General features: G+C 48.5%; 1 protein-coding gene across 1 annotated transcript; it reads left to right on the top strand.

The window, feature by feature from the left end:
* Positions 1–3063: 3063 nt before the first annotated feature.
* On the top strand, positions 3064–11184 carry Mul1 (mitochondrial E3 ubiquitin protein ligase 1). The gene is made up of 4 exons (XM_004657567.2): positions 3064–3210; positions 8006–8093; positions 8621–8741; positions 9358–11184. The coding sequence occupies exons 1-4, from the start codon at positions 3091–3093 to the stop codon at positions 10085–10087; spliced, it is 1059 nt and encodes a 352-aa protein (XP_004657624.1). The 5' UTR covers positions 3064–3090; the 3' UTR covers positions 10088–11184.
* Positions 11185–11736: the final 552 nt, after the last annotated feature.

Here is an 11736-nt window from a genome sequence, read left to right as displayed (position 1 = left end):
TCCACCAGCTGGGAACCTAGCATTCAGAACACCTAAGTTTATGGGGGACACCTGAATCAAACCACCACAATAAGACAGGGAGGCCATGACAGCCAGAATCAGTAAACAGGGACTGAAATCTGTTCGCAATGCAGTTGCTCCCCCAGAATTCAGTTTTGTATGGCTTCCTGTGATTCAAGGATACAGAAATTAGGATTTTTTAAACTTTATTTTTATTTATTTATGAGAGAGAGAATGGGCGCGCCAGGGCCTCCAGCCATTACAAATGAACTCCAGATGCATGCGCCCCCCTTGCACATCTGACTTACGTGGGTCCTGGGGAATCGAACCAAGATCCTTTGGCTTTGCAGGCAAATGCCTTAACTGCTGAGCCATCTCCCCAGCCCCATTTAACCTTTAAAAAAAAATCCTAATTTGGGGGGCTGGGGAGATGGCTCAGCAGTTAAGAGTATGTGCTGAGCAAGCATGAGGGTCAGAAAGGACTTGAGACTGCCGAAATTCAACTCCCCAAAACCCATGTGAACAACTGGACATGGCCATGCATATTTATGACCCCTGTTTTGTGGAGGATAGAGACAGAGAATTGCTGAGCCTTGCTGGTCAGCTAGGCTGACTGAAAACAGCAGATCTGGGTTCAGTGTGCAAGAAGCAGTGAGAGGTGGGCACCCGATATTCTCCTCTGACCTTTGCCTATATGTGCATGGGATGCACACATGTGTAGTCACCACATGTACATGCCAAAAGAAAAATGGTTAGGTAACATCCTTGTTAATCCTCAGAAAACTTCACTGAATGCCACCCCCAAATGAAGTGTGTTGGCTTACTGTTTAGAGACCTACAGGATCTGGCCTTAGCCTTTTTTTTTTTTTTAATTTCCCCAGTTTCATGTTTCTTGTTCTCTGTTTTGAACTTTAGCTCCCCTAACTGAGTAGCTTTGCATTTTTTCCTCCTGGCATGAAGTCTTTGCAAATCCCACCTTGACCTGCCGCTCCACCCCCCATTTTGTTTACAGAACTCATCATATTCCTTCCCCATTTCCACATTCCAACTACCACAATCACTGAAGTTCTCATCATCCTTGAACGTTTAACACAGCTGTGGTTTCTTTCCAGGAACTTCCGCTCACAAGGATGTGTTTTATGTTAGTCCCAGAGCTTTGGATGCAGGAGGCTATCTGAATTCTTAGTTGTCATGTCGTATTCCTCCCCCACCTCCAGGACTCAGGACTGGACACAGAGCTTGCACATGCTCAGTAAGCACTTTACTACTGAGCTGCACTCCCAGCCCTGGCTTGTTTTGTAACTGAAGTTTCATTAATTAAAAACGAAACAGGATCACACCCAATTTTGTAGTCTGCGTTTTTATTTTCCTAATCAACGCATCTTATTCAATCAACTATTAGTGCCAGTTAGGATGTTTTCATTCTTTTGTCATTAAAAACAACACTTCAATGAACAATCTTGATTTAGGCCAATAGGTATATATTGAAGAATTTAGAATATTTATATGGTAGCTCAGTAAAAACAGGCTTTGCAGGCTAATGTTTTGGACAGAATTTTTATTATTTTAGGGAGAAGCCTTGTAGAAGTGAGGCTGAAGCCCATGCCTGTCACTTTTAGCTGGAGATCCTGAAGCAAATTTCTTCTCTTTTTTCTTTTTTATTTGTTTTTTTGAGGTAGGGTCTCGCTCTGGCCCAGGCTGACCTGGAATTCACTCTGTAGTCTCAGGGTAGCCTTGAACTCACAGCGATCCTCCTACCTCTGCCTCTCGAGTGCTGGGATTAAAGGCATGCACCACCATGCCTGGCACAAATTTCTTTCTAAAAATAAGTTAAAAAGTTTATTTGTAAGGAGAAAGAGAATGAATGGGTGCACCAGAGCCTCGTGCTACTGAAAACGAACTTTAGATGCATGAACCACATTGTGCATCTGGCTTTACATGGGTACTGGGAATCAAACCTGGGCAATAGACTTTGCAAGCAAGTGCCTTTTACCACTGAGCCATCTCTCCAGCCCTCAGCAAATTTCTTCACCTAAGCCTAATTCTCCTCGTCTGAAATCATATAACAGCGTTGTGTACATTAAATGGAGGCTTTCACAGTACCAGAAGCACTACAAACACAGCTGCAATTACCATTGAATAAACACTATATCGTTTTATGTGGCAGAGGCAGATTACACCTTCCTGCAGTGGAGGTGAGGGCTCTGGAGCAGGACAAACTTCTCCCTAGTTCTTATGAACACTGCGGCTTTGGCCCACATCCTTCACCCTCAATTTCTTCATCTGTAATGAAGACAAGGCACAATTCATGCTTCAAGGTTTGCTCTAAAACTTAACTGCATAATACTGAAAACTCCTTAGAGCTTAACCTCTGTTTTCATCTATGTGTGTGTGTGTGTGTGTGTGTGTGTGTTTGCACACCAGGGGCTCTTGCCACTGCAAACCCAACACCACATGCTTGCACCACTTTTTGTATCTGGCATATGTGGGCGGCTTGGGAATTGAACCCCGGGCTGACAGGCTTTCGTTGCTGAGTAATGTTTCTAGGTCCGACACATTTCTCTTCTTAAACTCCCCACCCAACAACAGACACATCAGTACAGATTTTCTTATTTTTTTAATGGAGAATGACCTTGAACTTCTCATCTACCTGCTTCCACCTCCCTAGCGCTGACAGTACAGGTGTGGGCCACTATACCTTGTTTATGACGCCCTGGGAATCGAACCCAGGGCCTTGTGCATGCAAGACAAAGCACCCTGCCAACGTAGCCCCTCTACGGGGACAGGTCCCAGCAACCCAGGGGCGTGGCGGGTGGGGACGGGAAACGCCAGGGCTGCGCGCGGAAGGAAACCGGTCGCAGAAACAAGGCCACAGCGCCGCGTCGGTCACCCTGGTAACCCCGTTTTCCGGTTTCCCTTTGCCCCGCCTCCACTTCCGGCCTTGGTGTTGCGTCATCGCCGGGCGACGGGCCAGCGGTTTCCGGGAAGGGCCGCCGGGGCTGCGCACCCGGAAGTGGGTCGGGCGGCGACGCGCATGCGCGCGCGCGCGCGCACCGGGGGGACGGGTCGCTGGCGGGGCTCGGCGTGGCCATGGAGAGCGGCGGGCAGCCCTCGCTGGCGCAGTTCATCCTGCTGGGCACCAGCTCCGTGGTCACCGCCGTCCTGTACTCCGTGTACCGGCACAAGGCCCAGGTCGCCCAGGAGCTCAAGGTCAGTGCTGCAGCCGCCGCCGCTCGCCGCGGTCGCGCGGGTTCCGAGGGTGCCGCGGCCGCCCCGCCCCGCCCCGCCGCAGCCCTCCCCGCCCGGGACCGCTCTCGACTCCCTCGCTCGGCTAGGGAGAGGACAGCGGAGGTGCTTGTTGGCGCCGGTGGGCCTTCCGTCCCGGCGTGAAGGAGACGGGCGCCGAGCGTGCAGTCACGCAGTGTGACGTGACGAGAAGCGGGCTGGAGGCAGGCCCGGGAGAGCGGAGCCGCTTCAGACCTGGAGGCTTTGGGGCTGAGTCCTAGGGGAGAGCTGATGGCATGTAGATAAGCCATTCAGACCTGGGTGTAACCCGCCTGGCTGGAATGGACTTATTCTTTCTTCTTTTTCTTCTTTTTGCTTTTTCCAGGTAGGGTCTCACTCACTGTAGCCAAGGCTGATCTGGAATTCACTATATAGTCTCAAAAGTGGCCTCAAACTCATGGCGATCCTCCTACATCTGCCTCCCGAGGGCTGGGGTTAAAGCCATGCTTATTTTTTTATTTTTACAAGCTTTTATTAGATTATAGATACAAAAGTCCAGCACTTAAGAGAACATAAGGAAGTAATGCAGAGCTCTTGCCCAAGCAGACAGGAGGGGGTTTGAGGAGCCCAGAATTTAAGGAAGGAGGAGAGAGTCGAGAGAGCTCCTGCCAGTGAGAAGGCAGGAGCCGGGTAAAACTGGAATGAAGTTACTCCCAAGACACATTGTGCCCTTCCCTTTGGCTGTTAGAGACAATTGGAACAGTGTTCCCCAAGAAACTGAAAACTTGCTCAGTAGCTTATGGTGGGAAAAGAAAAAGGCTTAAAGTCTGAGGCCTCTCAGGAGGGAAGATTTGAGGACCTTGCCGGAGAGACTGGAGTTATAGATAATGGGATGGATGGGAATACACCTTGACCAGGATTGCTTAGCTAATACAAACCTCTTGTTTTCTATTTAGCCCACGCCACATGTCAGGACCACAAAGATGGACTGGTGTGTGTGGGGGGGTTTGTCATTATATGTCTTTGTCCATCTTCCCAGTGTGGCCCCTGAACAGATCTCCTTTTCAACTTTCCACTATTAAGTTAGCTCTTTCAGTTAGCTTATTGAGGGTGGGTGGCCCAACCTGGTGTATGTGTGGCAGCGGCAGCGGCAGTGGTTAGAGCTCAAGCTCTGCCTCAGGGAACAGCAGATAAAGAGACCCTTTAACTTAACCACTCAGCTGCATGTTAGGTTCTGGGTTCAAGATAGAGGGGGACTAGAGACAAACTGTTTACTTAACATCAGAAGAAACTGACAGGATCCAAAGAGAAAGGAGCTCAGAAACCCTGGATGAAGAAAGAGAAGGAATTTTAAGGATTATAGGAAGAGGAGGAACGAAACTGCACTTTGAGGGACCTTGCATGATAGGATCGAGGTGTGTGTGTATGGGGGGGTACCCAATTAATCAAACCAGAGGTGGTTCCAAAATCCCAGATCTAGTCTGAGCCTGGCAAGATGAGAGGAGGAGGAGGTCCATGGAGGAGGGGACAGCTCCTGACTCTTATACTCCTTGCTTCTACATGATCTACCTTTTTAAATACAAATATTTTATTTTATTTATTTATTTGAGAGAGAGAGAGAGGAGAGAAAGAGGCAGAGAGAATGGGTGCACCAGGGCCTCCAGCTGCTGTAAATGAACTCCAGATGCATGCATCGTTGTGCATCTGGCTTACCTGGGGAATCAACCCTAGCTCTTTTGGCTTTGCATGCCAGTGCCTTAACTGCTAAGCCATATCTCCAGTCCTATAGTTAACCTTCAAAAATATTTTTATTTATTTATTTGCAATCAGAGAGATAAGACAGAATGAGAATATATGGGTGTGCCAGGGGCTCTTAGCCACTTCATATGAACTTCAGGTGCATGCATCACCTAGTGCATCTGGCTTTAACATGGGTTCTGGGGAATCCAAGCTGGGTGGTTAGGGTTTGCATGCAAGCACCTTAACCTCTGAGTCATCACTCCAGGCCCTGTTCTACATACGTTTTTATTTACTTATTTGTTTTTTATTTTGGGGGGGGGAGGGAGGGACACACACACACACACAGAAATGGTGTGCCAGGGCCTCCAGCCACTGCAATTGAATTCCAGACGTGTGTTCCCCCTTGTGCATGTGTGTGACATTGTGTGCTTGCATCACTGTGTGTCTGGCTTACGTGGGACCTGGAGAGTTGAACATGAGCCCTTAACTGCAGGCCATCTCTCCAGCCCTGCTGTTTTTGTTTTTGATTGGCTGCATTGCTTTAATGCCACTGTGACCTGGTCTAGAGAGATGGACCTTTTTAGGTCATAGACAAGAACTTACTTGTTCTTCTTGATTTCTTGTTTCTAACTCTGGGTTTGACAGGTGGTAGAAACTCAGTAAATGTTGGTAGCTTTGGGTTTTGGCTGAAATTTCATAATTTAGCAGCCAACAACTGGCTTCATTTGTCATGAATCTGAAGGTGGATTCCCAAACCTAATTTCCTTTATCAGCAGATTGTTTTCAGCAAGGGCTTACAAACAAATGTGTCAAGTTCTTGCAGTGAGAGAAGGAAGTTTTGGAATCTAGAAGGAAGGAGTTTATAGGGAGGCATTTGGATTTGCCATGCAAATGGAATCCCAGTACATTCCAGCTGCCCATTAGTTCAGTACCTGTCACTCCTGGAGAGCTTGGTTCTGAGCGTAACTGATCTGTTCACTTTCTGACTCTGAAGGCACTTCAAGGTGTTTGTATGTGAGATTCTTGGAATGGATAGCTTTCCCAGGTCCATCCTTGGCTGACCTTAAAAAAAGCTAACAAACAGGGCTGGAGAGATGGCTTTGTGGTTAAGACACTTGGCTGTGAAGCCTAAGGACCCAGGTTTGATTCCCTAGTACCTGTGTAAGCCAGATGTACAAGGTGGAGCATGCATCTGGAGTTTGTTTGCAGTGGCTGGCGGCCCTGGTGCATCCATTCTCTCCCTCTGTCTCTCTCAAATAAATTTTTTTTTTAAAAAAAGTATAAAATAACCCCACACAAACCTTGTCAGGGGTGATTGTTTTGAGAAACCCATATCCCTACTTGGGTATGTCTTAGTTTTTGTGTATTTCTTCTGAGCACCTGTCTTTCTCTTTACCTTCATACTTAGAGCCACATTTAAATACTTTTAGATAAAAATCTCAACTTGCCTTAAAAAGAGGGGGGTGGCTCAAGCTTACACCTATAATCAAGGTAGAAGGATCACTATGAGTTTGGGGCTAACATGAGCTACAGAGTTGTCAGCCTGGGCTTGAGTAACATCCTCAATCAACTAAACCAAACAAACAAAATAAACCTTGTAAGGGGATGTGGCTCAGTTCATAGAGTATAGAATGCTTGCCTAGCATGCAAGGAGCCTTGGGTTCAATCCCCAGCACTGAATAAACCAGGTGTGGTGATCCAGACCTGTAATACTAGCACTCAGGAGGAAGATCTGTTCCAGGTCATTTTCAGCTACATAGCAAGTTAAGGTCATTGGGGATACATGAGACCCTTGTCCCAAAAAGAAAACCAAAAAAAAATAAAAATAAAAAAAAAAAAAACTTTGTCAGCCAGGCGTGGTGGTGCATGCCTTTAATGCCAGCACTTGGGAGGCAGAGGTAGGAGGATCTCCGAGTTCGAAGCCTGAGCTAGAGTGAGACCCTACCTTAGAAAACAAAACAAAACAAAACAAAACTTTGTCAATTAGTCCATAAATGAAGATGAAATAATCCCTCCCTAGAAAGAGTTGGGACTTCTAATATTCTAGATTCTTCTTCTTCTTTTTTTTGGTAAATAAAATATTTATCTGAGAGAGGGAGAGAATGGGTGTGCCAGGGGCTCTAGCCACTGCAAATGAACTCCAGATGCATGCACCACCTTGTGCATCTGCCTTAACACAGGTACTGGGGAATCAAACCTGGGTCCTTAGACTTCACAGACAAGTGGATTAACTGCTAAGCCATCTCTCCAGCCCTAGATCCTCATTTTTTGGGCAGAGTACAGGACTCGCAGAGGTCAGAGTTTTTGTCTTACCTTGTCTGTTTCTTCTAAGTTGGATTTTCTCCACACCTCAAGGCTCAGTTGCTCCTCATGAAGAATTCTGTGGCAGTGTGTCTTCCTACTTTTACAGTTTTGGGGACTGAGATCCAGGTGGATGAAGGTGTGCAGTCACAATGGCACATCACCGTGTCATTCAGCCCCAGTTCTGTCGTCTTCACATATGCAATATGCAAATTCACTAGTGCCTTCTGTATTTTCATGCAGAAGTGCTCACATTAAAAGCGGTGTGTTTTAAGCCAGGAATTGTGGCGCACGCTTTTAATCCCAGCACTCGGGAAGCAGAGGTAGGAGGATCACCGTGAGTTTGAGGCCACCCTGAGACAACATAGTGAATTCCAGGTCAGCCTAAGCTAGAGTGAGACCCTACCTGGAAAAACCAAACCAAACCAACCAACCAACCAACCAAACAAAAACCCACTACCACCAACAAAACTGTTTGTTTTGGTTAACTGGAGACAAGGATATATATGTCATCCCTAGAAGCACTGCCCTGGCATGTTGACATGTTCAAGCAAGCTCTGGAATTGGATTCTCTCATTTGCTGTCTCCTTCCCCACTGCTTCATTTTCTCAAAACAATAAATGTAAACATTCTTTGTCATTTTTTGCCTGTAAGTTTGATTTAGCATGCCAGTATTCAGTGGCCAATTTGATATTATTTTTGTTTGTTTACTTATTTTTATTTTATCTATCACATTCAGGGAGCTAAGAAAATTCACCTGGGTGAAGATTTAAAGAACATTCTTTCAGAAGCACCAGGGAAATGTGTGCCATATGCTGTTATCGAAGGTATATTTGCTTTCTTCCAATAGTTTGATAAAGATCATCTTGGCTAACGTGAGGGCCTTCTGATGGTGTTGGGGGTGTGGTCTAGAACACACTTCTCAGGTTTGAGAAGTCTTGAGTTATTTTGGGCCATATTAACAAACCTTCCTGGAGCCTGTTTATTTTGGGGAGAGATCACCACCTTACAGGTGGTTGGTTGTAAGACTTTACTGATCTGGTTCGTGCAAGGAACTTACCAGAGTGCTCCTAAAACATGCCTGTGTAATACAGAGTTCAGACTAGCTTCACTATGTAACAGGATGACCTTGAACCTTGTGATCCTCTTGAGTCCAGTATGAGTGGTACTGCGATCCAACTTAGGGCTTTGCGCACGTAAGGCAGGCACTGTACCCACTGAGTCAGCTCCCCAGCCCTTACAGATGTCATTGGTTTGATGAATCCATGTAATTCAAACTAAAAATACACATTGAATTAACTTAAAGAGAGGGCAGAGGAATTCTTCAGAAATGACAGAACTCGTTTCTGCTCAGGAGCTGTGCGGTCTGTTAAGGAGACACTGAACAGCCAGTTTGTGGAAAACTGCAAGGGCGTCATTCAGCGGCTGACACTTCAGGAGCACAAGATGGTGTGGAATCGGACAACCCACCTGTGGTACGTGTCCGTTGCTTATTTGGAGGCTGGTCCTGGGGACGATGTCTGTCTGCAGCATCTCCTGAGCCAGGTCTCAGGCCTGCTCCTCCGTGCTGATAATTCTGCTGTGTGGGTTTTGGGCCTCCATCAGAACCTCAGAGGCAGTTAGTTACCGTGTAGGTCCCCAGACCCACTTCTGAAATCACTGAGCCAGAAATTTCAGGATGAGGGACCTGGGATCTGTTGATGCCCGGGCATTCTCCAGTGTGAGGACCCCTCATTTATAGATTGATGGTTTAGGTGCTTGTTAAAGCATGCTGTGATAGGAAGTGTCCCACTTTCCCATCAGATCCTAGCAAGCTTTTTGTCTTACATCATTATTTGGCTGTGACAGAAGGGACTAAACCATGAAAGTGACCGCAGCTGATGGTACCTGTTGTCCACTGATTAAAATCTGAGGACCTGAAAAATGGAGGCTCTCTATTAAGAGGTCTTGGGTGTTAGTGATTTTGATTATATTCTCTCTATTCAACATCAGACTGAGACCCCTCCACCTCTTCCCATTGTGGTGACTCTGGCTCTGCCTGGAAGTCCGCTGCCTGCTCCTGTTTCATCCTCACTCCTTGTATGCTTTTAGGAATGACTATTCCAAGATCATTCACCAGAGGACCAACACAGTGCCCTTTGACCTGGTGCCCCACGAGGACGGCACGGCTGTCGCAGTGCGTGTGCTGAAGCCCCTGGACGCTGTGGGTCTGGGACTGGAGACCGTATATGAGAAGTTCCATCCCTCCGTCCAGTCCTTCACTGACGTCATTGGCCACTACATCAGCGGGGAACGGCCCAAAGGCATCCAGGAGACTGAGGAGATGTTGAAGGTTGGGGCCACCATCACTGGGGTGGGCGAACTGGTCCTGGACAATAACGCTGTCCGCCTGCAGCCCCCCAAGCAAGGCATGCAGTACTACTTGAGCAGCCAGGACTTCGACAGCCTGCTGCAGAAACAGGAGTCAAGTGTCAGGCTGTGGAAGGTGCTGGCCCTGGTGTTCGGCTTCGCCACATGCACTGCGCTCTTCTTCATCCTGCGGAGGCAATACCTGCAGTGGCAGGAGCGCTTGCGCCAGGAGCAGCTGCAGGAGGAGTTCCGCGAGCACCAGGCCCAGCTGCTGAGCCAGGCCTCGCCCGAGGACAGGGAGAGTCTGAAGAGCGCCTGTGTGGTGTGTTTGAGCAGCTTCAAGTCCTGTGTCTTCCTGGAGTGCGGGCATGTCTGTTCCTGCCGCGAGTGCTACCTTGCCTTGCCAGAGCCCAAGAAGTGCCCCATCTGCCGGCGGCTCATCACGCGGGTGGTCCCCCTGTACAACAGCTAAGGGTCTGAGCCACACCACAAGACTGAGGTGGCCCGTCCCTTGTCTAGGTTGATCTTGAGGCCTTTGGTAGGGTGGCTGTCCCTGTAGGTGTGATTGAGTGAGAGCTGTCCAGACCTTCATCTCCAGCAGTAGGGTGTTGCCTTTCCAGCCTAGGTGGGGCCCCTGCCAGTTCAGAGCATCTGGAGTGCCCACCCACTCCGGGGTGCCATGGGTTGAGCCGTAGCAGGGTTCTCTTCCCAGGAACCACATCTCGGTGTGTGGCTGGATGAGATCAGCTCATTGCTGCAGCACCACCTTGATGGTCTCAGCTCTTCTGGTCCTTTCCGGACTGGTGATTGCTGGGCTGGGCAGAAAGGCCCAGCTCCCAGGACCTTGCAGAGTTGCCTCTTGGGCATCTGGAGCTTTTCCCTTTGCTTCTACCAGGGAAAAAGTCAAAATTCAAAATTGTCATGCTGGGGAGGTCATTTGTGTGTCTCTTGCCCGGTTGATTCTTAAATGTGTGCATGTGTAGAGGGGATGACAGGAAGTGAGACCCACATGTCTGCCTTAGACCACGTGGGCAGGACATGGGCCAGCGGGAGGCAGACAGACATCTTTGGGGGCTTGGCTAGCACCCCTATGGGTGTCTCCTTAGATCTAGGGAAGGCCACTCGAGGGGATTCCTTTGGTCCTGAAGCTTAAGAGAAGCTGCTTGATGGCTCTGGTTTTCTGTCAGGGTAGCTGGAAGGCCCTCACCGGAAGGATGCAGGGTGCTGCCGTCCTGGCCCGGCTTTCACTGTTTGCTTGCCTTTGCCAAGAAAAAGTAGCCAGTGACACCTCAGTCACCATGCTTTTTAAGGCTGTACCCTGCCTCTAGTCTGTGGCCATGTTAATGTCCCCTTTGGCCTTCTCCCTCACTTGTTCTACCTGTGAGTGCAAGAGAAGTTGGATGTCTTTCCCACCCTGAAATTGCCAAAACTCACCATTACAGTTCTCTTTCCCTTCCCTGTCCTTGAACATTCACCCTGATCCTCCTCTGTGTGGGGAGGAGGGGTTCTCTCAGGGGTGGACACTAGTACCTGTGGTGTGAGCAGCACAATTAAACAGACTGTACCATGTGTGCGTTGCTTTATTAAGGAGTTAGATGATGAAGGTGGGCCTCCATCAGGATGGACCTGAAACTACTATGATGGCATGAAGACTCTCTGTTGTCCTTGACTGAGGTGGGCTGGGCTCCCCAAGACGGGCTGCAGCTTAGCAATGCAGAGGCCCTGATGCTTGCTACCCCACAGGAGGGGTCTGGTGAGCCCTGAGGGTAGTTGTGGAGAGCCAGCCCAGGGTCCCACCTGGCCTTGTGACACAGCTGTCTTTCATAAAACTGTGTGTGTGCATATGAGGGTGTGGGTATAAGTACATGTGGAGGCCGGAGGACGGCCTTGAGAGTCATTCCTTTTTTTTTTTTTTTTTTGAGGTACTCTCTCAGTGACCTCACTAATTAGTCTAGACTGGCTGTCCAGCAAGCCCCAGGGATCTTCCTGTCTCCAACTCTCCAGCACTGGGGTTACAAGTGTGCACCCCCATGCCTGCCTTTTTACATGAGTTCTAGGGATTGAACTAAGGTTCTCATTCTTGCAAGGCAATTACTGTACTGTCTCACCAGCCCCAAAGCA

The sequence above is a fragment of the Jaculus jaculus genome, chromosome 5 (genome assembly GCF_020740685.1).
Source record: "Jaculus jaculus isolate mJacJac1 chromosome 5, mJacJac1.mat.Y.cur, whole genome shotgun sequence".
In the NCBI taxonomy this organism is placed as follows: Eukaryota; Metazoa; Chordata; class Mammalia; order Rodentia; family Dipodidae; genus Jaculus; species Jaculus jaculus.
The sequence above is the reverse complement of the archived record's forward strand: the minus strand, read 5'-3'. Positions and strand labels throughout refer to the sequence as shown.

What these genes read in the sequence shown, in the direction of transcription:
- Mul1 (XM_004657567.2), top strand. Translation starts at nt 3,091, where the DNA reads ATGGAGAGCGGCGGGCAGCCCTCGCTGGCGCAGTTCATCCTGCTGGGC. An exon ending in AGGTCGCCCAGGAGCTCAAG is followed by an intron (nt 3,211 to 8,005) that starts GTCAGTGCTGCA and finishes TATCACATTCAG; the next exon opens with GGAGCTAAGAAAATTCACCT. An exon ending in GCCATATGCTGTTATCGAAG is followed by an intron (nt 8,094 to 8,620) that starts GTATATTTGCTT and finishes GTTTCTGCTCAG; the next exon opens with GAGCTGTGCGGTCTGTTAAG.